The 26,610-nt window shown below is 44.0% G+C and overlaps 1 protein-coding gene across 1 annotated transcript; it reads right to left on the bottom strand.

The window, feature by feature from the left end:
• KLHL42 (kelch like family member 42) lies at window positions 1–25,814 on the bottom strand. Its single transcript, XM_040234616.1, has 3 exons — window positions 23,851–25,814; window positions 10,643–10,836; window positions 1–5,447 (listed from the first exon to the last, which is right to left on the bottom strand). The coding sequence occupies exons 1-3, from the start codon at window positions 24,723–24,725 to the stop codon at window positions 4,996–4,998; spliced, it is 1,521 nt and encodes a 506-aa protein (XP_040090550.1). The 5' UTR covers window positions 24,726–25,814; the 3' UTR covers window positions 1–4,995.
• Window positions 25,815–26,610: the final 796 nt, after the last annotated feature.

The following is a 26,610-nucleotide window of genomic DNA, read 5'->3' as shown; positions in this document are numbered from 1 at the left end:
ACCAATTTAGAACTATTTTATTTAAAGAGATTTTCTTCTGTAGTTCTAAGCACGAAAGGAATGCTGTTTGAGTGAGTGCTTCATAGGCATCATTGTATTTAAATGAATCATGTGAATGTTTACATTTTAAGCCACACTGGAAATTGAAGACACAATACAACCATTTTAACCAAGAAAGTTTCAATCATAACAAAACATAACTATTCATTCTATAGATTATCTTTTTTTTCTAAAATGACCACTAGATATGAAAACATTGTAGAGACATCTAAAGAGTCTCTATTGTTTTTTTAGAAAAACAGCATAATGCAAATTACATTTTCCTTTTCTTTACTAGTAATAAACTCTGACATCCACTTGGCAAAGCACCAGCCAACCCCATCAAAGTCATTTCAGCACCCTTTTGCAACTCAAAATTGACCATCTTTTACATTTAATCTGTCTCCTACAGGAATGAATGGGTAAAACTGGTTATGTTAAGTGCTAAACTCAGTCTGTGTCAATTGGTGTGTATTTTATATTGTGTTCCTAAGTTAACACCAGAAAATGGAAAAAAAAAATACACTTATGTGAATGAAATATACCCTTTAATAGTTATCACAAAGGCAGAAATCAACTGACTCTCAGTCAGGACTAGTATCTAGATGTCCATTTCTTTATCAATATTTTTTATTGAAGTGTGTTAAAGGCATAGGTATAAACACGCACGTGAACAGCTGGCTTCTCTCCCAATACCTGCCTCCCTGGCTTTGCTCATCATTCTCATGGGATCAAGCTGCTGAGCTCTCAGCTCCATGAGACATGGTGCCTACTAAGTATTTTTAAATAAAGCCAATCTCATATCACCCTTCTCAGGAAAATGAAGTACGGAGAAGACTATGGAAAGTAGTGAGAAAAGAGCATACGGTGAAAAAGAAAAGAAAAACCAGAGGATGTGATGTTTAAATTGAGTGTATAGCCGGTATGAATCAGCTAGTAGGATGATTGCTAGTCAATCGTAAGGTAGGGGCCAGATTGGGGCCAGGACTGAAGATGCAGGAATGCAACACTCCCTGGTGCACCTGATGAAAGCGGGCATCTTCCAGACAGTCTAAGACGGTCACGGCAAACATTTTCACAAGGCTGCAAGGTCTTCAAGGCTAGGGATGGTGGCTTACTTATGTCTCTCTCTCCACTTCTTAGCACTTTCTTGCACATGATAGAGATTTAATATGTATTTTGGGAAACCAGAAAACAGCTGAATCAGTTCACTGCTTTCACAGCCATTCTGGGTGGTGTCTACTCATGTAATTCATTCACTCCTCTGCCTAAGGCAGGGATGACAAAGAGACCTCAACTCACTCTGATGGGCTGGTAATAGATGCCTGGAAGCATTAATGACATGGATTTTTAAGACCAATTTCTGCCACAGAGGCAAAAAGTGCTGCTCACTCGTCACGCCACCTTGAAAGAATGGTGGCATAGTGTTTCATCTTCCCCAGCCCTAGTCTAGAAGAAAGGCATCCAATGAAGGACTCATCCGTATTCCCTTTCTGTTGCTATGTCGTCTCTCAAGTGCTCTGCATTAAGCCACTGCTTATTAAGTGCTAGTCGACCAGGACCAGCAAAGCCTTCACACTCGATTTACCTGTGCAGCCAAACACATAGGGTCATGACTTTACCTAGCAATCTGAAAACACAGCATTCACAACGCTCAAAGAGTAATGGTTTATCGAAAGAGAACAGGCATTTATTTGATTACTCTCCCAGTAGAGAGTTTTGTCCATCTCAGAACAATTTTAATTGACATCTAAGGCATTTGGAATTACTTAGGATTTTGGTTTTTTTTAAAAATGGCAGAGTTAAATTCTCTTTGGTATTCATGCTTAATCCTAATCTACTTGTTTCTTACTAGTATCCATAACCTTCTCAGTACTTCACTGTTAAGATTTAACAAATATAGTTGAAATAATCAACTCCTATACATTCATCAGACAAATGTTTAAAGGGAGGGGCCTCAGAAACTAAGGATGCAGAAAAGAAAGCCAGAAGGAATGACGGGAGAACCAATAACCTCCCTCTAACAATTCACACTCAGACCATGCTCAGTGAAATAGGGTGCTTCTGGCAAGGTGGCCGGCACTCAGGTCTTCCCAGTAACTCCCCTCTCCACAGTGGGAGGGCAGCACCCCTCAGAAGCATCTCTGAAAATGAGAAAGCAGTTGGAGAAAGAGGAAATAAAGGGAGACTTTCAAGCAACATTGCCTTCATCATAGGTAGAGTCTTCAGTACAACATTGGCACTGGTGAGGGCATGAGGCTAAACTAACATTACTCTCAAAACATCAACACAGCTAATGTGTACAGCAGGAAGGAAGTCCCAAATCCACAGATCTCTCCTGCCGCACTTTCTGTTTTGCCTAAGTACTGCTGGCAGCCCCGAGGAAGTCTTGTTAGAGTCTGCGTATCTTAGAGCTTAATATGCCAGACGCCTGTGTGTGTGCGTGCATACTTGTTACACACACACATAGATGCACATACACACACATAAAACTTGGTTTATAAAAAGAGCTTTGTGGTTGAGAGTATGCCTTCACTTGGTCAAAGAATCTAATTGTTGGCAGGAGGAAAATAGACCCAAAGAATGTAATCAAGAAGAGAACTGGTTGGCAGGAAATTTTGTATTTCTTATAATGTGCGTATTTACGAGCTAGTCTCCAACTGTTTGTCCAGAATTAATTCAACTGGCTATAATCTTAGGAATATATAAGGTTAAGCCTTAAAGACGCTAAGATCTATAGTAACACAAGTTAACACTATCTATAATAAATTAGATTTTTAAATATATGTAATGAATTACTGGTCACTGGAAATTCAATTCTATAATGAATATAAATTAATATAAATCTATTATTAAAGTACTATTCCCAATAAAAATTCAGTTCAGAGTTTGTTCTTTTAAAAAAAAGAAAAAGAAGGCTAAGTATTTGAGAATAAATGGATATGGCTTAGAAACCCTTCAATATTGTTGTTGATAAGATTATTTGGTAACAAGACACAAAGATCTATCTCCATGTCCACAGTAAAGACTTACCTCATTTTACCTAATAGAAGTATTCCTGAAAAGCTGTACAACTAGAATTTTTTACAGCCAGACCCTTATTTTAAATATACTAGGAGGTCATAGTTGTGAAGAAACCCTGTAGTGACTCCTTGCATAAACTGAAGCCTGTTAAGGTCATCGACTCCTCTGTGTCCTGCCCAGTGAATGCATACTGGAGGCATCAGTAAGCGTGCTGAATGCATGAATTTGCCCTAACAGTTTTTGTTTTTCTACAGGACCTTCTTAAAGTGAGGCACGCCGAAACTGGAATGTTAGGACAGAATGAAAGGATCCAGCTCACAGTTTAAAGTTATTCCACTGCAAAAAAATCAGAGGACTTCAGAAAATGTTTTTCAGTGGAAATAAAATTGCTTTACATGTGTATATACAGGCATAACTCATTTTATGGTGCTTCACTTTACTATACTTTGCAGATTAATACACTGTTTACAAATTGAAGATTTGTGGCAACCCCACTTTGTCAGGTATAATGGTTAGCAGTATTTAATAATAATCGTATTTTTAAAATTAAGGTACGGACATTTTTTTAAGACATAATACTACTGCACACTTAATGGACTATATAGTATAGTGTAAACATAACCATTACATGCACTGGGAAACCTGAAAATCCTTTCAATTTGCTTTATTGCAGTGGTCTGGCACTGAACTACAGTATATCCAAGAGATGCCTGTATATTTTTAAAGAAATGCTGATCTATGACTGGCAGAAGATTTTTATTCATTGTTAACTACTTACTGTAAACAAACAACTGCTTGAGCTGGGTTCCACTTGATTTACCACCCAAGGCAAATAGAGCACCTTACCAAATTTCAGAAGTCCAGGCAGATGCTACTCCATCTCTAGGGGCTTCTTTCCCTCTCTCTAGCACAAATGTTTCAAAGCTGTCCTCACCTTACCCCACAAAAGCAAAGCATGAATTAAAAAGCCAAGATTAAATCTGAAAGGTGTCTGACCTAAGTATAAAGTTTCACTTTCAAACTTAAAGAACTAGGTCAAATACATTTGATAAAAGTAACTTTCAAAGGCATTTTTTTTTCTCTTATTTGGTGCTTCCTTCCCTTCCCATTTAAGACTCAATTTAAAAAATATAGAGATCCATTCTTTTAAACAATATATCCTCTTTTTTAAGAAATACAGAATGCCTAGCAATATAACCTATCTGACCACACAAATCTGCAATCTGCTACATAAATGAAGTAAGAAGTTATACCGGCCTATTTACTCAGCATTTATAACTGTTAAAAAAAAAAAAAAAAAAGACTTGAAAAATAGCTGAGAACGTTGTTACACAGGTTTTGGGGAGGACTGGGTGTTGGTTCCACTAGTGTAAGTTTCCTGGAAAGTCATGTGCAAATAAAATAAATGAACACAGAACCCTAGTTTAAACATACTGCAACATATGTGGTTGTGACCAGGAGAGAAAGACAGCGTTAATATTCATGTTTGTCAAGTAAATTAATAACAACAACAAAAAAACCTCTCACTTAAGGTATCAGTGATATTTCAAGTGACCTAAATAAAACAGATTTAAAAATCATCTTTAGCATTCTTACCAATTTTGACTTTGGCCCTTTACTAAACAGGCACAATGAATCTTCTTTTTGAAGATCAGTTTCAGACATTGGCCCAAGGGTATCACATTTGTACAAAAAACATTATCGTGGATTTGCTCCCATAATTTAAAAATCAATAATTAAAAAAATAATAAAGTTGGTCTCTTTTTTCTCACAAGTTTTCAAGTAATTAGTTCAAGTAAGCTTATTTACAGCTTCTGTATAAATGACCTAAAACTCACATTTTCCCTTTGAAAATCAGTCTCTCTGGAAATTGGACAGTTGGGTTTTCTGGCCTTGAACCCAGGTTTCTGTTTCAATTCTAGGTCAATTCAGTCAGGTTTCTGTTTTATTGGGCAGATAAAGAGAAGAGACCAGCAAATTGTGTCCGAAAGCTGGGAAACGCCTGAAGGCTTCCCAGCTATCTGAGAAGATATTGTACTTGAGGAAAACCCGGTGCTCCAGGCTGGTGGACAGGGTCACGTCTCTGCTCATGATGTAGATGCCGTCGTTGTGCAGCGCGCACGTCAGGTTAAGGCCCGACTTGGACGTGTTCTCCTTGAGGTAGAGCCACTGGCGGGTGGCGGTGTTGTAGGACTGCACGGTGAGCATGTCCTCGCTCTGGCTGCCCCTTCGTGTGGGCCCCAGCTCGTGCAGACAGCCCCCCACGATGTAGATGGTCTCCTCCACCGACACCATCTGCTGCTTGCGGATGTGCACGTCGCACGTTTCGAAAAGAGTCCAGAGGTCGGCGGAGGGGCAGTACTGCAAGATGTTCAGGTTCCGGTCTGAAAGGCAGAGAGGAGCCGCGTGAGGACACCACCAGGGGGAGCGCCACCAGCCGCCCGGCTGGACGTGCACGCCTGCCTCCGCCTGAATGACTGCCTCACACAGAGGCCAAACTGCTTCCGGAAAGCCGAAGTTGGGAAAAGAGTTTGGGAAATGGCTGGGAGGAGATCCGTGCAGAATCCTCCCCGCTGGGCTGGCATTCAGGCACGTGCCTCCCGGGCTGGCTCTCAGAGCCGGTCGGGCCAGGGAGATGAGCCGCTGTGACAGAGCACCTGCTCCTCCCTGGGTCCCCTGCACCTTGGAGAACCATCAGGCCAGTGTAGGAAGATCCCGAGCCTCAGAGAGCCCCCATCAGTACCTAACAGAACGAGTGGCTGCCTAATGCAAGTGACAGGCTGAGCCCCAGGAGGATCTATTCTTGACAACAGATTCTACGAAACAAGCCAAGTGAGCTGAGCGGGATCTCTGGAGCCGTCTAACGGAAAGGAAGCAGAGCTGCACGACAGAGAGATGCAAGAAAAAAAATCCGACCTCTGGCCTTTAAGCCAGAATCGCTTGGCAATTCTGTTTCCCAACTGTAACACCAGAGATGTGCTGACAACGGCTCTTTCCCCTCCCCTTGCCCATTTCACAAGAGATGGTTCCATATACATTTGTTTTTAACATGGACCATTTTTTAAAGTCTTTATTGAACTTATTACAATATTACTTCTATTTTATGTTTTGTGATTTTTTGGCCCTGAGGCATATGGGATTGCACTCACACCCCCTATGCTGGAATGAGAAGTCTTAATCACTGAACCACCAGAAGTCCTGAGATGGTTAATTATTGGGTGGATATAATTGGATGGTAGACGAAAGACCACCCTAACATCATTTTCAATTAATACCTGTTTCAAGGAAAAATGTTGCCTAGTCTCTTTGAGAAATGCTTGTGAAATTGAAAATATCTAGTTTCCTTTTTCTTTTTTTTAAAAATTGTTCTTTTATTCTTTCTTTCCTCAAGGGAAGAATAAATGGAATATTTTCGCCTCAGCAAAAAAAAAAAAAAAAAAATTAAAAATTCTCTGAATTATCCGAAAGAATGAACTTTCTGTTTGTTGTTTTTTAAACAACAACATCAGTGTAAAGAGACAGGTCAGCTTGGGAACTGACGTTCAACGAAAGCCGCAGCCTTTTGATCACTGCAGAGACTGGGAGCAGTACTTCCTCCTGAGAGAAGGACCCACCCACAGAGGGCTGTAATTAAAGCTCCACCGTGCTCTCTGCTACAAGTTGAGTGCCTTGACGAGGACACAGGGGATAAGGGGACATTCTAGGAGACAGCACTAGAGAGTCTGGTTACTAATCTACCAACAAGTACTCCTGAGTAACCTGGTTCTCCATCCTATGAATAAAGGACTTATTCTGGCCAAGCGTCAGTGTATTTATTTCTCAGGTCCAGGTTTGAAGGTCCTTCCAGGTCTTCTGTAAATGTTTTCTCTCCTCACCCAACAAGGGCTCAGGCCATGATGATGTTTGAGTTGGTGGAATGATGTTTGAGTTGGTGGAATGATCTTTTTGCATTTACATTGAGAGTTGATGCTGACATTTAACAAATCACCCCTCTTCCCTTTAGTGGTTACTACTACTTTCTATTGAATTTCATTTCTTCAGTGCTGGCCAAAGAACTAAAATAATCAAACAGTTATCATAAAAATGATGAATTATCCCTTACTAAATTTTAAAAGTATCACCTGACTTAAGTGAGTAGGTTAAAAACCCAACTTCAATTCCTGATTTTTTTTTTCATGGCAATTATGATGTCTTATTTTAAAGACAAGGAACTATTAGGAAGTGCCGGGATGAGCCCAAGCAGAGGAGGAGGGGGCTTCAGAGGACAAGGAGCTGCCTGCCCTCTCATCGTAGAAAACTCATTTTCAGCCCTTGCACAAACAGCCATCCATCCACGTCATCTAACCATCTTGTCATGGGGATTTGGCTCAGGGAAGCCGGGTCAGGGATCACAGTGGGTGGCCCAAGTGAAGAAGGCACATTAGTAGTGGCCTGTGAAACTAGAAAACACAGAAGCAAGGGTTTTCCAGGTCAAATCTAAAGAACATTTGCTCAGCCAGGGTCATGGAAAAACTAGGAAATCTACCAGTGGAGTCGTCTTTGGGTTACAGTGCTGCCTGTCAGGGCTTCCCGACTCTGGGGTAGAAGAGAAACCAAGGGCTGTGTGTGCATTGGGTCAGCCCACAGGGCACATTCTGTGTCACAAAATCTAGGGAGGAATCAGAATTCTTAGAAATGTGCAAAAGTAAATAACTGTATTTACTTTCCTCGGAGAGAAGACACACAGATACACACAGGGGTATGTATGCACACACAGGAATTCTCTGGGGTCTATGGCTTAGTTAAGTCTATAAAGTTGACCACTGTAACCTGAACACCAATGCTGAAGTGAAAGAAGTGACTGCTAGGTTTCATTTTCTTTCAATTATTTGTAAAGGAAAAGTGGAAGGATATCTTATCATCAGTGGAGAGTCACAAGGGACAAGTGATAAAAACTTGGTGTGAAAAAGAAAAACCTCACTGCCCCCCATGCACTTTCTTACCACGTCACCATCCTTAAATCTATAAATAAAAACACCACCTACAGCAGGTAACGGTGGCCCCTGGATAGATATGTTCATCTTCTAACCCCCAGAACCTTTGAATGTCACTTTTTTGGGAAAAAGGATCTCCACAGATGTAACTTTAGTTAAGGATCTAAAGAAGAGACCATCCTCTGGATAACCCAGGCGGCTCTAAATCCAAGAAGTGTGTCCTTGTAAGAGACAGAAGAGGATCCAAAGAAGACAAACAGTTGGCCAAGAGGCACATGAAAAGACACTCAACTTCTCTGCTAGAGAAATGCCATCAAAACTACAATATAATGTCGCCTCACATGAGTCAGAATGACCATCATCAAAAAAGCTATGAAAAATAAATGCTGGTCATTTACTTTTGTGGAGAAAAGGAAACCCTCTTATACTGTTGGTGGGAATGTAAATTGATACAGCCACTATGGAGAACAGTATGGAGCTTTCTTAAAAAACTGAAAATAGAACTACCATCTGACCAAGTAATCCCACTTCTAGGTGTATACCCAGAGAAAACCATAAGACACATGGTTTTCAAATTCCGGAAGACAAATTCCAAAAGACACATGCACCCCCGTGTTTATTGCAGCAGTATTTACAACAGCCAAGACATGGATGCAACGTAAATATCCATCAGTAGATGAATGGATAAAGAAGATGTGGTACATATATACAATGGAATATTACTCAGCCATAAAAGGCAATGAAATCATGCCATTTGCAGAGATGAGGTTGGACCTAGAGACTGTCATACAGAGTGAAGTAAGTCAGAAAGAGGAAAATATCATATACTAACATATAGGGGATCTAGAAAAAATGGTCCAGATGAACCTCTCTGCAAAACAGAAATACAAAACCTCTCTGCAAAACAGACATAGACATGAAAAAAGGAACATGTGGACACCAAGGGGGGAAGAAGGGGTGGGATGAATTGGGAGATTAAGATTGACATATATACACTACTGATACTGTATAAAATAGTTAACCAATGAGCACGCACCATATAGCACAGGGAACTCTACCCTGTGCTCTGTGGTGACCTAAATGGGAAGGAAATCTGAAAAAAAGGGGATATTTGTGAACATACAATTGATTCACTTTGCTATACAGGAGAAACTAACACAGCACTGTAAGGCAACTAATGAAAGTGAAAGTCGCCCAGTCGTGTCTGACTCCATGGACTACACAGTCCATGCCATTCTCCAGGCCAGAATACTAGAGTGGGTAGCCTTTCCCTTCTCCAGGAGATCTTCCCAACCCAGGGGTCGAACCCAGGTCTCCCGCATTGCAGGCTGATTCTTTACCAGCTGAGCCACCAGGGAAGCCCGGGAATACTGAAATGGGTAGCCTATCCCTTCTCCAGCAGATCTTCCAACCCAGGAATTGAACTGGGGTCTCCTGCCATTGTAGGCGGATTCTTTACCAACTGAGCTTTCAGGCAATTATACTCCAATAAAAAAATGTTTTTTACAAGCTGTGAGATGCTCCCTACTAAGACCAGGAGCATAAAACCTACTGGAAAAGCTTGTTATTTTCAAATCATTAACTATAAAATGACCACCAAACCAAGCAGAAAATACATGTGCATACTGAATGCTAAGTCACTGCAGTTGTGTCTGACTCTTTACAATTGTATGGACTGTAGCCCACCAGGTTCTCTGTCCATGGGATTCTCCAGGTGAGGAGAATACTGGAGTGGATTGCCATGCCCTCCTCCAGGGGATCTTCCTGGTCCAGGGATCAAACCTACGTCTCAAGTCTCTCGCATTTGCAGGTGGGTTCTTTACTACTAGAACCACCTGGGAAGCCCAGTAGTCACTCAGTCATGTCCACCTCTTTATAGCCCCATGGACTGTAGCCTGCCAGGCTCCTCTGTCCATGGAATTCTCCAGGCAAGAATACTGGAGTGTTTTGCCATTCCCTTCTCCAGGGTATCTTCCCAAGCCAGGGATCGAACCCACGTCTCCCCCATTGCAGGCAGATTCTTTACCATCCGAGCCACCAGGAAAGCCCAGAAAACACATATGTATGGTTTAATAAGCAGCACAACCACCTCCCACTGCTGGTCAAGAAAGAACACTCTTCATGCTTTTGTTCCTCCTATGATAGCTGAACAGCCTGGAGCTGAATTTCTGGAATCTGTATCCCATATGTTTGTGCCCAAACACAAGGGAGAAAGTGAAAAGAAAGACCTGCAAGGATGCACTGGCGGTAAATTCCAGTGTTAGACAAGGCGGGTTCAGTGTACATTTAAGAGAAAGATAGGAGTTATCCAGCCAAGTCACAGGATGGCTGACTACAGGGTGGGATTTCCAGAGCAGGAAGAAGAAAATACATGTTTTCTTCACAGCTCCCCCCACACCATGCAATTTTCATGTTCATACGAAGGTATCAAGGACACCTCTTTGATGTCCCAAAGGATGCTCTTTTTTCCAGATATGTAAATATACAGTAAGCAATACATAACATCAGGCTGGTGTACACTAGAGGGCTTCCTCCGGCCCCTCCCGTCCTCCCCCAGGCTGCCAAAGCTCACATGGAGGAGGACCACTTTCCAGGCCTTCACTTACCTCTGGTAGTGTATCCTCCAATGACATAAATTTTCCCCTTACACTCACACGCAGAGAACTCAGCCAGAGGGTTTGGTAAGGGTGCCACGAAATTCCAGGCATCCTGCTCAGGGTTGTAACACTCAACATTAGAAACGGCCTGCCCACCAATGGCATAGAGTTTGAAATTAACAGCCACAAGCTTGAAGTTAGACCTGCAAGAGAGAAACAAAGGCCCACAAAGTCAGTTCTTCTGATCACTCAAAAGACCATGGCACAATCTGCTAAAGCTGTGTGTGGAATCTGCTGGGTATTTGAAGGAAACGAGCTCTCCAAGTGGGGTGCTGCTATGCCTGGGGACAGAGGAATGATGGAATAGCATCCAAGATTTCACCCATCCCCAAGAAGCCACAAGAATGCTGCATTCTCCAAACTTTAGCTGTTGAAGGTAAGCAATTCAACTTAACAAGGACTAATCTTGCTTAGTTTAAACCTAGAATCAAAGATACTTTGTATATGCTAAACTCAACACCTCTGTATCCAATCAAAAAATAATATAGTTGTAAAAAATACTTCACTCAGAAATAAAAAATTCACAACACTGTAAATCAACTATACTTCAATAATAAGTAGATTGATTAAAAAATAAACTCAATACTCTCTCAAGAGTGGGAGCAAGTACTCACTCAACTCCCTTGCCCATCTCTACTCCCAGGGGGTAGGCTCCATCCTAGGTATACATCAGCACTGCCTACACAGACAAGCACATGCAATATGTTTTCTACAGGGTGGTCCAAACACCCATTTACCATGAGTTCACTCAAGCAGGTGGCTCACCCATCCTCATATGAAGGCATCTTCTACATTGCTTTGCAACATACAAAGTAGAGGGAGGTAAGCACTGAACTAAATAGAAATATTTTGATCTGGCATTTGATCTCAACAAATAACAGATATCAACAAATGCTCACCTGTCACAAAAGTAAACAATTTTAAAAAGAGAAATGTATTGCTTTTAAGATTCATATTCAGTAATACAATTACATTGCTTATTGGCTTCAGATACTAAATAAAAGTCTCATGACTTTTGGATAGAAAAGAAAAAATTAACTTCTTTCACTGTAGTACAGGGATTAATGGACTCCTTGAAGGCCAGGAAGGATAAGCATTTGGAAGTGCCGGGTGAGCTGACTGTGATACATGCAACGGTCTCACCTTCGCACTCCTACGAGCAGCGGCACAGGGCTGCAGACCTGGTTCTGGACCTGCTCTGGCGATAACCAGCTATCTGCCCTTCGTCTCAAGTGTGTCAGCCACACCCATCCCAGGGCGGTGGAGACAACCACAGCACACAGCATATCAGAAAGTACCAACACAATGCTTTTGTCGAAAGTAACAATGTCCTACTAAAGAATGGGGGTGCAGAGGCTCTAAATGTTCAAATAGAAAAAAGCATGGAAGAGGGTAGACTAAAAAGTGGTAATGAACAAGTAGCCATGCTGGACAGATGTTTAATAAACAATGACACATTATGATATAGAACGTATGTTCGTAATAGCCACCTACTAAAAAACTAGGATTTTTTCACAGAATGTGGTCCACTGGAGAAGGGAATGGCAAGCCACTTCAGTATTCTTGCCTTGAGAACACCATGAACAGTATGAAAAGGCAAAATGATAGGATACCGAAAGAGGAACTCCCCAGGTCGGTAGGTGCCCAATATGCTATTGGAGATGAGTGGAGAAATAACTCCAGAAAAAATGAAGGGATGGAGCCAAAGCAAAAACAATACTCAGTTGTGGATGTGACTGGTGATAGAAACAAGATCCAATGCTGTAAAGAGCAATTCTGCATAGGAACCTGGAATGTCAGGTCCATGAATCAAGGCAAATTGGAAGTGGTCAAACAAGAGATGGCAAGAGTGAACATTGGCATTCTAGGAATCAGCGAACTAAAATGGACTGGAATGGGTGAATTTAACTCAGATGACCATTATATCTACTACTGTGGGCAGGAATCCCTCAGAAGAAATGGAGTAGCCATCGTGGTCAACAAAAGAGTCCGAAATGCAGTACTTGGATGCAATCTCAAAAACGACAGAATGATCTCTGTTCGTCTCCAAGGCAAACCATTCAATATCACAGTAATCCAAGTCTATGCCCCAACCAGTAATGCTGAAGAAACTGAAGTTGAACGGTTCTGTGAAGACCTACAAGACCTTTTAGAACTAACACCCAAAAAAGATGTCCTTTTCATTATAGGGGACTGGAATGCAAAAGTAGGAAGTCAAGAAACACCTGGAGTAACGGGAAAATTTGGCCTTGGAGTACGGAATGAAGCAGGGCAAAGACTAAAATAGTTTTACCAAGAAAATGCACTGGTCACAGCAAACACCCTCTTCCAACAACACAAGAGAAGACTCTACACATGGACATCACCAGATGGTCAACACCGAAATCAGATTGATTATATTCTTTGCAGCCAAAGATGGAGAAGCTCTATACAGTCAACAAAAACAAGACCAGGAGCTGACTGTGGCTCAGATCATGAATTCCTTATTGCCAAATTCAGACTTAAATTGAAGAAAGTAGGGAAAACCACTAGACCATTCAGGTATGACCTAAATCAAATCCCTTATGATTATACAGTGGAAGTGAGAAATAGATTTAAGGGCCTAGATCTGATAGATAGAGTGCCTGATGAACTATGGAATGAGGTTCGTGACATTGTACAGGAGACAGGGATGAAGACCATCCCCATGGAAAAGAAATGCAAAAAAGCAAAATGGCTGTCTGGGGAGGCCTTACAAATAGCTGTGAAAAGAAGAGAGGCGAAAAGCAAAGGAGAAAAGGAAAGATATAAGCATCTGAATGCAGAGTTCCAAAGAATAGCAAGAAGAGATAAGAAAGCCTTCTTCAGCAATCAATGCAAAGAAACAGAGGAAAACAACAGAATGGGAAAGACTAGAGATCTCTTCAAGAAAATTAGAGATACCAAGGGAACATTTCATGCAAAGATGGGCTCGATAAAGGACAGAAATGGTATGGACCTAACAGAAGCAGAAGATATTAAGAAGAGGTGGCAAGAATACACGGAAGAACTGTACAAAAAAGATCTTCACAACCCAGATAATCATGATGATGTAATCACTCATCTAGAGCCAGACATCTTGGAATGTGAAGTCAAGTGGGCCTTAGAAAGCATCACTATGAACAAAGCTAGTGGAGGCGATGGAATTCCAGTTGAGCTGTTTCAAATCCTGAAAGATGATGCTGTTAAAGTGCTGCACTCAATATGCCAGCAAATTTGGAAAACTCAGCAGTGGCCACAGGACTGGAAAAGGTCAGTTTTCATTCCGATCCCAAAGAAAGGCAATGCCAAAGAATGCTCAAACTACCACACAATTGCACTCATCTCACAGGCTAGTAAAGTAATGCTCAACATTCTCCAAGCCAGGCTTCAGCAATACTTGAACTGTGAACTCCCTGATGTTCAAGCTGGTTTTAGAAAAGGCAGAGGAACCAGAGATCAAATTGCCAACATCCGCTGGATCATGGAAAAAGCAAGAGATTTCCAGAAAAACATCTATTTCTGCTTTATTGACTATGCCAAAGCCTTTGATTGTGTGGATCACAATAAACTGTGAAAAATTCTGAGAGAGATGGGAATACCGGACCACCTAACCTGCCTCTTGAGAAACCTGTATGCAGGTCAGGAAGCAACAGTTAGAACTGGACATGGAACAACAGAATGGTTCCAAGTAGGAAAAGAAGTACGTCAAGGCTGTATACTGTCACCCTGCTTATTTAACTTATATGCAGAGTACATCATGAGAAACGCTGGACTGGAAGAAACACAAGCTGCAATCAAGATTGCCGGAAGAAATATCAATAACCTCAGATATGCAGATGACACCACTCTTATGGCAGAAAGTGAAGAGGAGCTAAAAAGCCTCTTGATGAAAGTGAAAGAGGAGAGTGAAAAAGTTGGCTTAAAGCTCAACATTCAGAAAACGAAGATCATGGCATCTGGTCCCATCACTTCATGGGAAATAGATGGGGAAACAGTAGAAAGTGTCAGAGTTTATTTTTGGGGGCTCCAAAATCACTGCAGATGGTGACTGCAGCCATGAAATTAAAAGACGCTTACTCCTTGGAAGAAAAGTTATGACCAACCTAGATAGTATATTCAAAAGCAGAGACATTACTTTGCCAACTAAGGTCCGTCTAGTCAAGGCTATGGTTTTTCTGTGGTCACGTATGGATGTGAAAGTTGGACTGTGAAGAAGCCTGAGCACCGAAGAACTGATGTTTTTGAACTGTGGTGTTGAAGACTCTTGAGAGTCCCTTGGACTGCAAGGAGATCCAACCAGTCCATTCTGAAGGAGATCAACCCTGGGATTTCTTTGGAAGGAATGATGCTAAAGCTGAAACTCCAGTACTTTGGCCACCTCATGCGAAGAGTTGACTCATTGGAAAAGACTCTGATGCTGGGAGGGATTGGGGGCAGGAGAAGGGGACGACCGAGGATGAGATGGTTGGATGCCATCACTGACTCGATGGACGTGAGTCTGAGTGAACTCCAGGAGATGGTGATGGACAGGGAGGCCTGGCGTGCTGCGATTCATGGGGTCGCAAAGTGTCGGACACGACTGAGCGACTGAACTGAACTGTAATGTTTACATTTAAATGAGTTTTAGCTTAGTTGTGTTTTTCAGATCAGAGAGTGAACAGAGTACTCTTCATCAAGAACCTCACACTGTCCATTAAACCCAATCAGCCATTCAGTTTTTCCTGCCAACAGACTTCACCAGGGTGGCAGTTACTGGGGGGTCCCTGGTTCACGGTGCTTACCTTTCCTGCTGCCAGTGGTCCTTAAAATCTGACCGTGATGCCCTCTCTGTGTGTTCAAATTTGGGGAACCGAAGGAAATAAAGCTTGTAAATAAGCACTAAATTTTAGCAGCCCACAATTTGTTTTTGTCCCCCAAGGTACACAGATAGTAAATGTTGTAAGATCAAAACAGTGTTTGATATTCCTCCAGCATAATCATTTGTCCTGTACAATATGTGAGGGACTTCTTTCTGAGGCTGAAGTAACAGGCAGTTAAAAGTAAACAACTCCATCTCTCCAGACCCCAATATGCTCAAATTCACTTGAAAAGAGAAAGCTTTCAATATTGAATTTATGATGAAATTGCCACCCAAACACCGGCCACTTGATGAAGAGGCAGACGGCCAAGGATTATGAACCCAGGCTTGTATGGGGAAGTCTCAGCTCCCCTGCTAAACAGCTCTGTGACCTTGAACAAGGCATTGAATCTCACCCGATCTGAGTCTCAGTTTCCCCACTTGTGAAGGGGGGAGAAGAACAGCACATTGTTAAGAGTTAAGAAGGGTAATCTACAGAAAGAGATCACTGCCTGCATGTCTCTGCACGTTTCTTAACCTCAGGAGGATTAGTTTCTCATCGGGCAATTGCAGCCATCACTGGCTACAAAGCACGAAGTACTGGATTTCTGTACAAAGTACCCTCATGTCCATAAATTCTTGCCTTTTCCCGTTTTCTGAAAGTAAGTCTTCCATTCTTCACATCCTGCAGGGTAGGGGTATGCATCCAAGATAGCCATTATTTTAATTATCACTTTTATAGGGTTTTTCCTAATATTGATCCCTGACATCCTCCATTCAGAAAGCAAAAAGGATTTTTAAATCAAATAATTATTTGCTGTAGCTACATACTTGACTTAAACAGCGGATAGAAATGAAAGTGAGAAAAATTAGATGATGATCTAGTTTCTACTTCACTTAGAAGAAATTAAAAGCTCTTGAAATCCTTCAAAGTTAAGTAACATGAACTATGCTAACCACCAGCACACAGGTATCAAAGACGAACAAGAGCTACTACAACCACTGTAGCTGTAATAGCTACACAGGATGATTGGGGTCTGAGAGGCTGGGAGTGCCACCCAATGAAACTCACTGTGCCTCAGTTTCCTTTTGGGGAAAATGGAGCCAACAGTAAGGCCCACCTTACAGAGGCCCTGGAGGACTTCTAAAGCGTTGACCACAACATGCAGCCCTGAGTAAGAGCTCAAGAACTGTAAACTACCAGCAGGTCCTGCTGCTTAGAAAAGCTGTTACTATTAGGGTAAAACTTGGAGAGAAAAGCTCGCTCCTTTCTCCTGTTCCTGTCCTTTCCCAAGCTCTCTGAGAAAGATGGTGCAGTCTGTGGACCACTAGGGCCTTCTGTCTCCTCCTTCCCCTATGCTACTTCCCCACGTAGTAGGGTGCCCTGGGGACCAGTAAGGGGAGAAGGAAAGGTTAGGAGACAGAAGTAGTCATGCCTGCTCCCTACTCCCAACCATCTCTCAGAAAACCTAACACGCAAAGCAATTTAAACTGCTGGCCAAAATTATATTGGGTGCGGGGAGGAGGCGAATAGACATATGGTTTTCTTTACTTCATGGGGCTTTCCTGGTGACTCAGACAGTGAAGAATCTGCCTGCTATGCGGGAGACCTGGATTCAATCCCTGGGTCAGGATGATCCTCTGGATAAGGAAATGGCATCCACTCCAGTATTCTTGCCTGGAGAATTCCATGGGGTCTCAGGGTTGGACAAGACTGAGTGACTAACACACTTTACTTCATGCTGTCCTGAGGCTCCACTGCAATTTACCATAGAGGACAAAATTTCTCAAAGGTTCCATTACTCTAGAAAAGTTCTAAAATAAACTTTGGCTCAGAGGAAAGAGGACAGCCAAAGCTGACAAGTGTAATTCCTTCCAGGCCAAGGACTTGTTTGATAGGTTTCTCTCCCAGCCTTGCTGTACTCACATGCGAAACAACCCTACTCTGATTTCAGAGCAAGGGTACAGGGCAACAGAAGAGACTAGAAACAACTCTAGAAATAGAGAAGTTAACCAACTGATGGCTGCATCAGTGCCAGTTCCTGCAAGGTATCACAAAGTAAAGCAAGGAAGGGAAGCAAGTCTGTGGGCATACAGCATCTACACACGCAGAGTTGCATCCTGACCACTCCAGACATCAAATCCACGTTCAGACCCCTGGGCAGAATTGTGTGCTTGGACTTCAGAGCAGCCCCTCCAGCAGTGGTGTGTACTCACTGCCATTTGCAAGTAGAAAGCACAATCCTAAAAGTTTCTTTTTTCTCCTTTTCTTTTTTGGTTCACCACTGGTCATTTAACATCATTTTCTCCAGGGTGCAAAGGGCTTTATAAATCTCCCGGTCCCAGGGGAGTCTGAGTTCCCACCTGTCCCTTGTTATTTAAGATTATGGGATCATTTTACTGTTCAGTCCCCATGGAAAGTAGGCTGCTCTGTCTTTGAACCCTTTGTCAATGGTCCAGTTAGCTCAGCAAAGGCAAGTGAATGGGGTAGATGTGAAACACTGTGTAACCAGGGGTCAAAATCTGCCCTTTCTACTCCAGGTTTCTTCCAGTGTTTCTTCCAGTCTCCTAAATTCCAGTGTTTCCGGAGCCTGTGTGGGACACATTATCCAGCAATAATTCCATTCCAGGTTTCACTTTTATTTGTCTCATCATCTAAATTCAACTATAAACTCCTTCAGGGCAGAGCCATATCATCGTGTGATTTATTCAACAGTGACCAGAACGAGGCTGGCACAGAGGCTGTGGTGAGGGCTGAGACACACGTGAGGAAATCCTGAGAAGCAACCCAGGATCGTGAAATATCTGAGCTCGATTTCTTGGAAGAAAATAATTTTTAAAAGGAAAAGTTAAAGGTTTTCATGAAGACAGTCACTATCAGTCATTAAGCCAAAACTTGTAAGTGCTCTAAATGGTTATATTGAGTCAATGAATATTTAAATTTTGGTTACTCTATTTTTTACACACCTTGACCAATTTTTTTAAAAAGTAGAGTAACCAAACTCCAAGTAGGGCTTCCCTGGTGGCTCAGATAGTAAAGAATCCGCCTGCAGAGGAGACCCAGGTTCAATCCCTGGATTGGGAAGATCCCATGAAGAAGGAAATGGCGACCCACTCCAGTATTCTTGCCTGGAAAATCCCATGCTCAGAGAAGTCTGGGGGGCTACAGTCCATGGGGTCGCAAGGAGTCAGGCATGACTGAGCACTAACCCTTTCACTACTCCACATTTTACACATCTTGAGCAATTTACTTTCTGTGCCTCAGTCTCTGCTTCTGTAAAATGGGGACCTAATATGATCCTTGAGAAGAATAAGTGAGACGATACACACAAAGCAGTAGTACAGAGTACTAGGTACTAGACAGTACCTAGTACAGAGTAAATGTTCAATTAAATGTTACTTACTATTATTTTTCAGTGATTCTAAGTAACTAAAATGACTATAATGACTTACAAAATAAAAATACTCACTGTAATGTTACATTTTTAAAAGAACAAAACATACATTCACTTTTATTACAATAATGTAAAATATATTCCACAGTTTAAAAAAAGCCATGCATTTAAAGCATTTATTGCTTACCATGTTAGCAGTTTGAATATACATAAGCATTGAATAAGCAAGAGGTCCCAATCAGAAGAGAAAGAAAAAAGCAAAAACAGAAAATTTCAATTCAGGGTGAGGAGTATGCTAGAAAAGAAAGCATGGCATTTCATCACTTAGTCCAGTTGAGGGTTCAGGGATGGAATCCTGGTTGAGAGTATGTCAGATCTGAGTCAAAGTATGAAGGAGAAAAGAAGGTTAAAATTCCAATATGGTACCCAATTCTAAAAATATAATGAAAAAAGGTATCTGTGTAGAAAGAATAATAATAACTTGAAAATACATATAACAACAAAACAAGCAAACAAACAAACAAACAAAAAACAGACCACACAAAGGTAATAAAAGAAACCTTTCCTGAAGGACCAAAACTCCCCCAAAATATGTGGAAAAACAAACCATTTTTCCATCTGCAAAGTATCAGACAACTGTGAATCCTCCTTCAAATTAACCTATGATACAACGCAATTCCAATCAAAATTCTAACAGGACTTGACAAGAAGATTCTAAAGTATATCTGAAGGAGAAAATGTACCAAGAATAACCAAGAGAATTAAAACAGAACAAATGGGTCTCTGTGCTATAAGACAATAACATAGATTCCCAAGCTACAAAAATTTAAAAATGTGTTATTAATATAGGAATGGCTAAACTGCCCAATGGGAAACAGGGAAATTAGCATAGGATAACTGGTTTAGCAAATCACAGTGAAGAACCAAGACAACTACTGAACATTCAGGAAACATGTTATAACATAAACCCCCCCAAAATATTCAGATGTAAATGTAAAATGGCAAAACTATAAAAGTAACAGAGCACAAGAGAGACGCGGGCTCGCCTAGTAAAAGTCTTCCTTGTAGAAAGCCTTTCCTATGCAAGATAAAAAGCTCATAGGACGCAGATGACAAAACTGACTACAAAATATTGAAACGCTTTTCCTATAAAGGCAAGTGAAGTTGCTCAGTCGTGTCTGACTCTTTGTGACCCCATGGACTGTAACCTACCAGGCTCCTCCCTCCATGGGATTTTCCAAGTAAGAATACGGGAGTGGGTTGACATTTCCTTCTCCAGGAGATCTTCCCGATCCAGGGATTGAACCTGGGTCTCCCACATTGTAGGCAGATGTTTTACCATCTGAGCCACCAGGGAAGTTCCCTTTCCTATAAAAATACCCTATAAACATGAAGCCCCAAACTGGAGGATCACAAGGCCAGTCCTTGTTGTTGTCGACTTGCTTGCTTTTTAAATGGAGTACGGTGCCGCTGCTGCTACGTCGTTTCAGTCGTGTCCGACTCTATGCGACCCCATAGACAGCAGCCCAACAGGCTCCACCGTCCCTGGGATTCTCCAGGCAAAAACACTGGAGTGGGTTGCCATTTCCTTCTCCAATGCAGGAAAGTGAAAAGTGAAAGTGAAGTTGCTCAGTCATGTCCGACTCTTGGCGACCCCATGGACTGCAGCCTACCAGGCTCTTCCGTCCATAGGATTTTCCAGGCAAGAGTACTGGAGTGGGGTGCCATTGCCTTCTCCAAGTACGGTGCCAACATTTAAAAATTGAGATGTCTGGCGACACCATTCCTCACGCCTATGGCAATAAGAGCTGTGGTCGCGATGTGGCGCTCTCTTGCGGTGGATTAGTAACTCTCCCGGAGAAGGCAATGGCACCCCACTCCAGTACTCTTGCCTGGAAAACTCCATGGACGGAGGAGCCTGGTAGGCTGCAGTCCATGCGGTCGCTGAGAGTTGGACACGACTCAGGGACTTCACCTTCACTTTCCTGCATTGGAGAAGGAAATGGTAACCCACTCCAGTGTTCTTTCCTGGAGAATCCCAGGGACGGCGGAGTCTGGTGGGCTGCCGTCTATGGGGTCGCACAGAGTCAGACACGACTGAAGCGACTTAGCAGCAGTAGCAGCCCCAGTAACTCTCCAGTTCACCATAACCCTTCCAAACCCCTCTACTCACTGGCTCTACCTGCCTGGTCACTTCTGGGCATTTCACTTTTGACCTTTATGATTTAAAAAAAAAAAAAAAGGCAGATGAAAAACATGTGCAACATTACCTAATAGATCAGAGTTATTATCTATATACAAGAAGAGAATTTCTAAAATGAATACAAAAAAGATAAGCCAATTTTTTAAAAACTGGGAAAGGCCATTTATAAAAGATATACACATGGCCAATAAACATATGAAACAAACAAGCTCTCCTCCAAGCAGAGACATTCACACCAGTGTTTTTGTCCATTATAATGGTAAAGATAAAAAATGTTCATAATGTCTTATCTTGGCAAGAATTTAGGAAACTGGCAAGCTGAAACACTGTTGCTAAGAGAGGTAATTAGATCAATTTTGATGAGAAATTTGGCAGGAGCTACTAAACTTGAAAATGCATGTGTACTTTGTTCCATCTATCCAGGGATTCCAGGCATTTGCCATATAGAGCTAACGTATACCAACTAAGATAGGCATACATATTCGAAGATGTTCAATATGGGATTTTTATAACGGCCAACAGAAGTGACATAAATGCTCATGATAAGGGAAGAACTGATTACAGTACTGTGCATCCATAGGCTGGAATACTGCACAGCCATTAACAAGAGTGAGGTGATCTACATTCGCTGATACAGAAAAAATACTCTCAGAGTGGAAATACCAAGGGCCATAATAATCAGCATAAGCTAAACAATTTTGCAGTAAAAATATGTACAAGATGCATATATACTCCAACATGTAAATGCATATATATTTTTTCCCCTGTAAACCACCATTACTATATTTATAAATATACATTTGTGATGTATATTATGTATTTATATATTTACATTAATATGTCTATGCTGCTGCTGCTAAGTCACTTCAGTCATGTCCGACTCTGTGTGACCCCATAGACGGCAGCCCACCAGGCTCCCCCGTCCCTGGGATTCTCAAGGCAAGAACACTGGAGTGGGTTGCCATTTCCTTCTCCAATATGTCTATAGATACACATTATGTTTTACTCCATGGTTTTTGAATGTCAGTTGCAATTTTTCTAAGCATGTATTCATGCATTACTGGAATACTTTTTTTTTCCCCTCCCTAAAGAGGACAGTAAGGAGTTCCTGCAGGGGTAGCAGAGAAAGACTACCAGAGATTTGGAGAGAAGAAAGAATCATGTGAGGTGCTGTGTTAAGAGCTGTGGAGCTGGGTTTGTGTGCTGAGCACCAAATGTACAGCAGGAGACACGGGAGCAGAGGGGCCAGCCTGCTGGCCCTTCTACCCTGGTCTCAGCATCTTCTGTCACCACTGCATGTTCCTTGCTTGCTTCAACAAAAACTCTTAGAATCCATTTAAAAGTAACACTGTGACATCAGGTTTTCAATACAGCAGTGTAGATAATGCACTAGAGAGGGGATAGAAGAAAATATGCCAACCTGTAGATGGTCATCGCCTCCCGCAGGAGGAAGTGGTAGTAATGATATTTGTCTATGGCCATACTACCCTGAACATGTGTGATCCTGGAAGCTAAGCAGGGTCAGGCCTGGTTAGTACTTGGATGAGAAAAGTGACAGTCTTCCTGCTTCTTCATTCTTTGCCCTTTTACCATGTTTTCTAGAACAACTACTCATTTTTTAGCATGAGAAAACAAACAACACGTTCCAAATTCAATTTTATATTAAGGTAGAAATGAAGCCAGTGTACCCTCCCCCACTCAGCCTAGAGGGGCATCTTAAGTCAAGTAAATCTGTGTAATGACCTTCTCATTCTTGTTAAGACTTTCTTTGCGCAGTTGTGAGTTCCCCAACTCCTTGTTCCACACTTCAGGGCAGGAATCACGGTGGGGGGGTGGGGGCTTGAGATGGACACAGATGGGCCAGAAGAAAGGGCATGCCTGTCCTTTCTTGAGTTACATTGATTCTTCTCCCCACTTCTGAATGGCTCTGGGCCATCCTGGGCTCTGCCATTGTTTTTTCTTTTTTTTCTAACACTTCTTCCTGTAATACTCTTTGCCCTTGTTTTCCTATTCCATCCCTGACTCTGTTCCCTCTTTCTGCCCCTGATTTCTTCCTTTTCCTTTCTTCAAGTCACCCAAGTGCATGTTGAGAGGGATCTGCAGGATGGGAAGGGAGAAGGTTGGGGTGGATGATCATGTTCTAAGTCTGCAGGTGACCAATGCCAGGCTCAAGTCTTGGGTCCATGATGAAGACTGTCTGGGAAGAAAAGTGAGATGCAAAAGAGAATAAAAAACAAGGAAGGTAATCCTGGACAGCTAATATTAGTAGAAGTCTAACGATTATTTTCTGATCACAGATTGGTAAGCTTCAAAGTCATCAACAAGAACATCCAAAATCAGTGTTACAGGTTACTGCCCCGTGTGTCATTATAATCAGGATTAGTTCCTAAAAGAAAATAAAAATAAAAGCAAAATTAAATAAAGTTTTCTTCGGAAGTATCCTTCTAGGAAAACCCAAAAAAAGGCAATTCGTCTGAAGGCAAAATACTTGCTAGGAAAACCACTTAGCGAGCTGACCTCCGTGGGGGCCTCTGCTTCTCTGCAATTTCTTAGTTCATCGGGAACTTTGCCAGAGTCAAGGCCAACAACACTCCCGAGCAAGCCATTCACATCTCAGAACCACCTCCAGTGACTGCTGTTGACTCCAGTGGAGTCAACCTGAGGGGTATGGCTTCCGGAACAGGCGGATGTGCGGGAACGCAGTAGCTGGCTGGGTGCTTACCTCTTCTGGTTCATGGAGGCCACCTGGAGCCACTCGTTGGTGCTGGGGTTGTAGGAATGCGCCGCGGAGATCTCCTGGCTGGTGATCCTATACCCGCCCACGATGAAGAGGTAGTTGTCCAGGATGGCAGCCCCGTACCCCCTGACATTCACCAGGTCGGGAGGGAGGTTGTTGGCCAGCGGGAACCAGCGCTCCGTCATCTCCTCGTACCTGAGCATGGACGGGGGCTCCCCTTGGTAGGGGTGAGGGGCCAGGGGTCCCCCCAAGAAGTCCCCCAGGGCCACGAGGACCGGAGTCCCGGTCATCCGGGCCTCTCTCAGCCTCTGCTTCAGGCTGACATCCCCAGGGGCCGGAGGAGAAGAGCCCAGGAGGTGGAACTGGGGCTTGCACAGCACCTCGTGGAAGTGGACAGCCATGAAACGCAGGCAGGCCTCCTGCAGGTCGGGGAGCCCGTACACCTGCGCCAGGCGGTACAGCTCCAGGCAGTTGGTGAGCCGCACCTGGGACAGCAGCAGCTGCAGCAGGGACGTGACCTGCAGGAAGGAGGCCGCCTCCACCAGCTCAGATAGCAGGCTCGCCTCGTCCATGTCCTCCTCCTCCTCCTCGGCCCCGCCGCCCGGCTCCCCGCGCCGGCCCAGCAGCCAGCCCTCCCGGGCGCCGCCCGCGTTGATGAAGTCCAGCACCAGGCGCAGGCCCGGGGCGCTGAGGCCGCGCAGCTGCTGCACCTCGGGGCCCCCGGCCTCTGGGCTCAGGGACTCCCGCATGCCGGAGCGGTAGAGGGCGCGGAAGTAGTCGCTCTGCTCGATGAGCTTTCGCTTGCTCACCGGGTAGCAGCGGTCCTCAAGGCGAATCTGCACCATCTCGTCGGCCGACATGGCCGGGGGACCAGGGGCGGTGGGGGCTCCCGCCAGCTCTGCGCGCTCGCCGGGTTCGGGGGTGGCCGCGGAGCGCGGGGAGGAGGCGGCGGCGGTGCGGGGCCGCCCGCCCCCGCCCAGCCTCTCCGGGCCGAGGCGGTCCCGGGAGCGGTGGCTCGGCCTCGCCCCCCCCCGCCCCTCCGGCCTCGGTCCGCGCCTAAAAAGGCCGGGGCGGCGCGCGCTACCCGCTCGGGTCGTCCCGGGCCGTCAGCCGGGAGGGGATCCCAGTCCCCAGCCGCAGCCTCCTCCCCCCGCGGCTTCCCACTTCCGGCCGCGGGACCGCAGCCGCCGCAGCCGCCACCGCCGCGCTCCGGCTTTCAGGGAGGGCAGGAGGCGGCGAGTCTCGGGAGCCGGGAAGGCGCCTCCCCGCGTCCTCCCCTGCACGCCGGGCTCCGTGACCCTGCTGCCCGCCGGGGCTGCAGCGCCGCTTCGCGCGAGCGGGGGACGGGAGGAAGCCTTGCCTTCCACCGCGCCTTACCAGCGGGAAGGAAACGCAAGAGAAAGGGGCGTGGAAGGAAGGGTATGAAATGAGTCGAGGTCTAGGGAGTCAAAAAGACATCACGCGTGGGGTGGCGCATCCGACCGAGTCCGGCCTCGGGTCTCGGGTGGGGACCGAGCCCCGCGGGCCGTCTCTGGACGCGTAGGTGGCACCTCGGGCTGATTCCTCGGAAGGGTCATCGTGGAGTAGCCATCTTGCAGGAGGAAGGGCCTGCTGGATGGCCGCAGGTTGTGCAGGGCTGCGAAGCAGAGGAGCGTGTGCGCACTGCTAGGGTCTGTGCTCTTTGTGCTATTAAAAGAAGTACGACGCAATAAACGTAGATCAGCTGCTTTTCTTTAAAATATTTTCTAACAGCCATTGCATTCCCGGCTTCATTTTGGTGGGACTAGCCACCCTGGAATGTTACCTCTGGGCAAAAAGTCTGGTGGCTTTTGCTCGGATTTTCCTACAGAGGTGGCTTTTCTGTCCACCCTCTGACCTCCCTGACCCCGGCCAACTGAGGACCACTTAAGCAAGGTTACTGCTTCCCCATCTTCTCCCACTTGAACACCGCAAGTAGAAATCGCACCTCATATAAGGATCTTGTGTTACTTATAAGAGGAGAATTAATCCTAGAAAGGGGGGAAGTGAAAGTGAAGTCGCTCAGTCGTGTTTGACTCTTTGTGACCCCATGAACTGTAGCCTACCAGGCTTCTCTGTCCATGGGATTTTCCAGGCAACAGTACTGGAGTGGATTGCCATTTCCTTCTCCAGGGGATCTTTCCGACCCAGGGATCAAACGCAGGTCTCCCGCACTGTAGACAGACGCTTTACCATCTGAACTACCAGAGAATTCTAGAAAGGGGGAGTAGGTAGTGGTACTTATTACGTTACCTTTGAGTAGAAGAAGGGTTAAGATTGGGGGGGGCAATAGTGTGTGTGTGTATGTGTGTGTGTGTTCACTCTTATCTTAACAAAAGCTCCTTGGAAACTTTCTTTGCCCAGAGATTGAGAGCCAAATATAGTAGTCCTCAACCTGGGGAAAATATGTCCTTGGATTTTTTTTAACAAGCTTCATCTTTCTTCATGAATGACAAAGTGTTAAATAGTAACTTCTTCATGAGTACAATGCCCCAAATTTCAACAAAAGATAACCTCCTACAGTGCTGATTAACTTCTGTTAGGAAGTTGTTGTTTGTTCAGCTGCTGAATCATTTCAGACTCTTTGCGACCCCACAGACTGTAGCCCACCAGGTTGCCCCCCAGGTTGCTCCGTCCATGGGGTTTTTCTGAACAGGAATACTGGAGTGAGTGGAAATTTCCTTCTCTAGGGGATCCTCCCAACCCAGGGATCTCCCCCATCTCCTC

Source organism: Oryx dammah, unplaced genomic scaffold, assembly GCF_014754425.2.
Source record: "Oryx dammah isolate SB20612 unplaced genomic scaffold, SCBI_Odam_1.1 HiC_scaffold_29, whole genome shotgun sequence".
In the NCBI taxonomy this organism is placed as follows: Eukaryota; Metazoa; Chordata; class Mammalia; order Artiodactyla; family Bovidae; genus Oryx; species Oryx dammah.
The sequence above is the reverse complement of the archived record's forward strand: the minus strand, read 5'-3'. Positions and strand labels throughout refer to the sequence as shown.

Bases quoted from the DNA above. Each gene is read 5' to 3' on its own strand.
- KLHL42 (XM_040234616.1), bottom strand. From the start codon at position 24,725: ATGTCGGCCGACGAGATGGTGCAGATTCGCCTTGAGGACCGCTGCTAC. The intron at 10,837-23,850 runs GTAAGCACCCAG...TCTCTCTTGCAG, and splicing joins GCCTCCATGAACCAGAAGAG to GTCTAACTTCAAGCTTGTGG. The intron at 5,448-10,642 runs GTAAGTGAAGGC...TCTGCCTTTCAG, and splicing joins TGGAGGATACACTACCAGAG to ACCGGAACCTGAACATCTTG.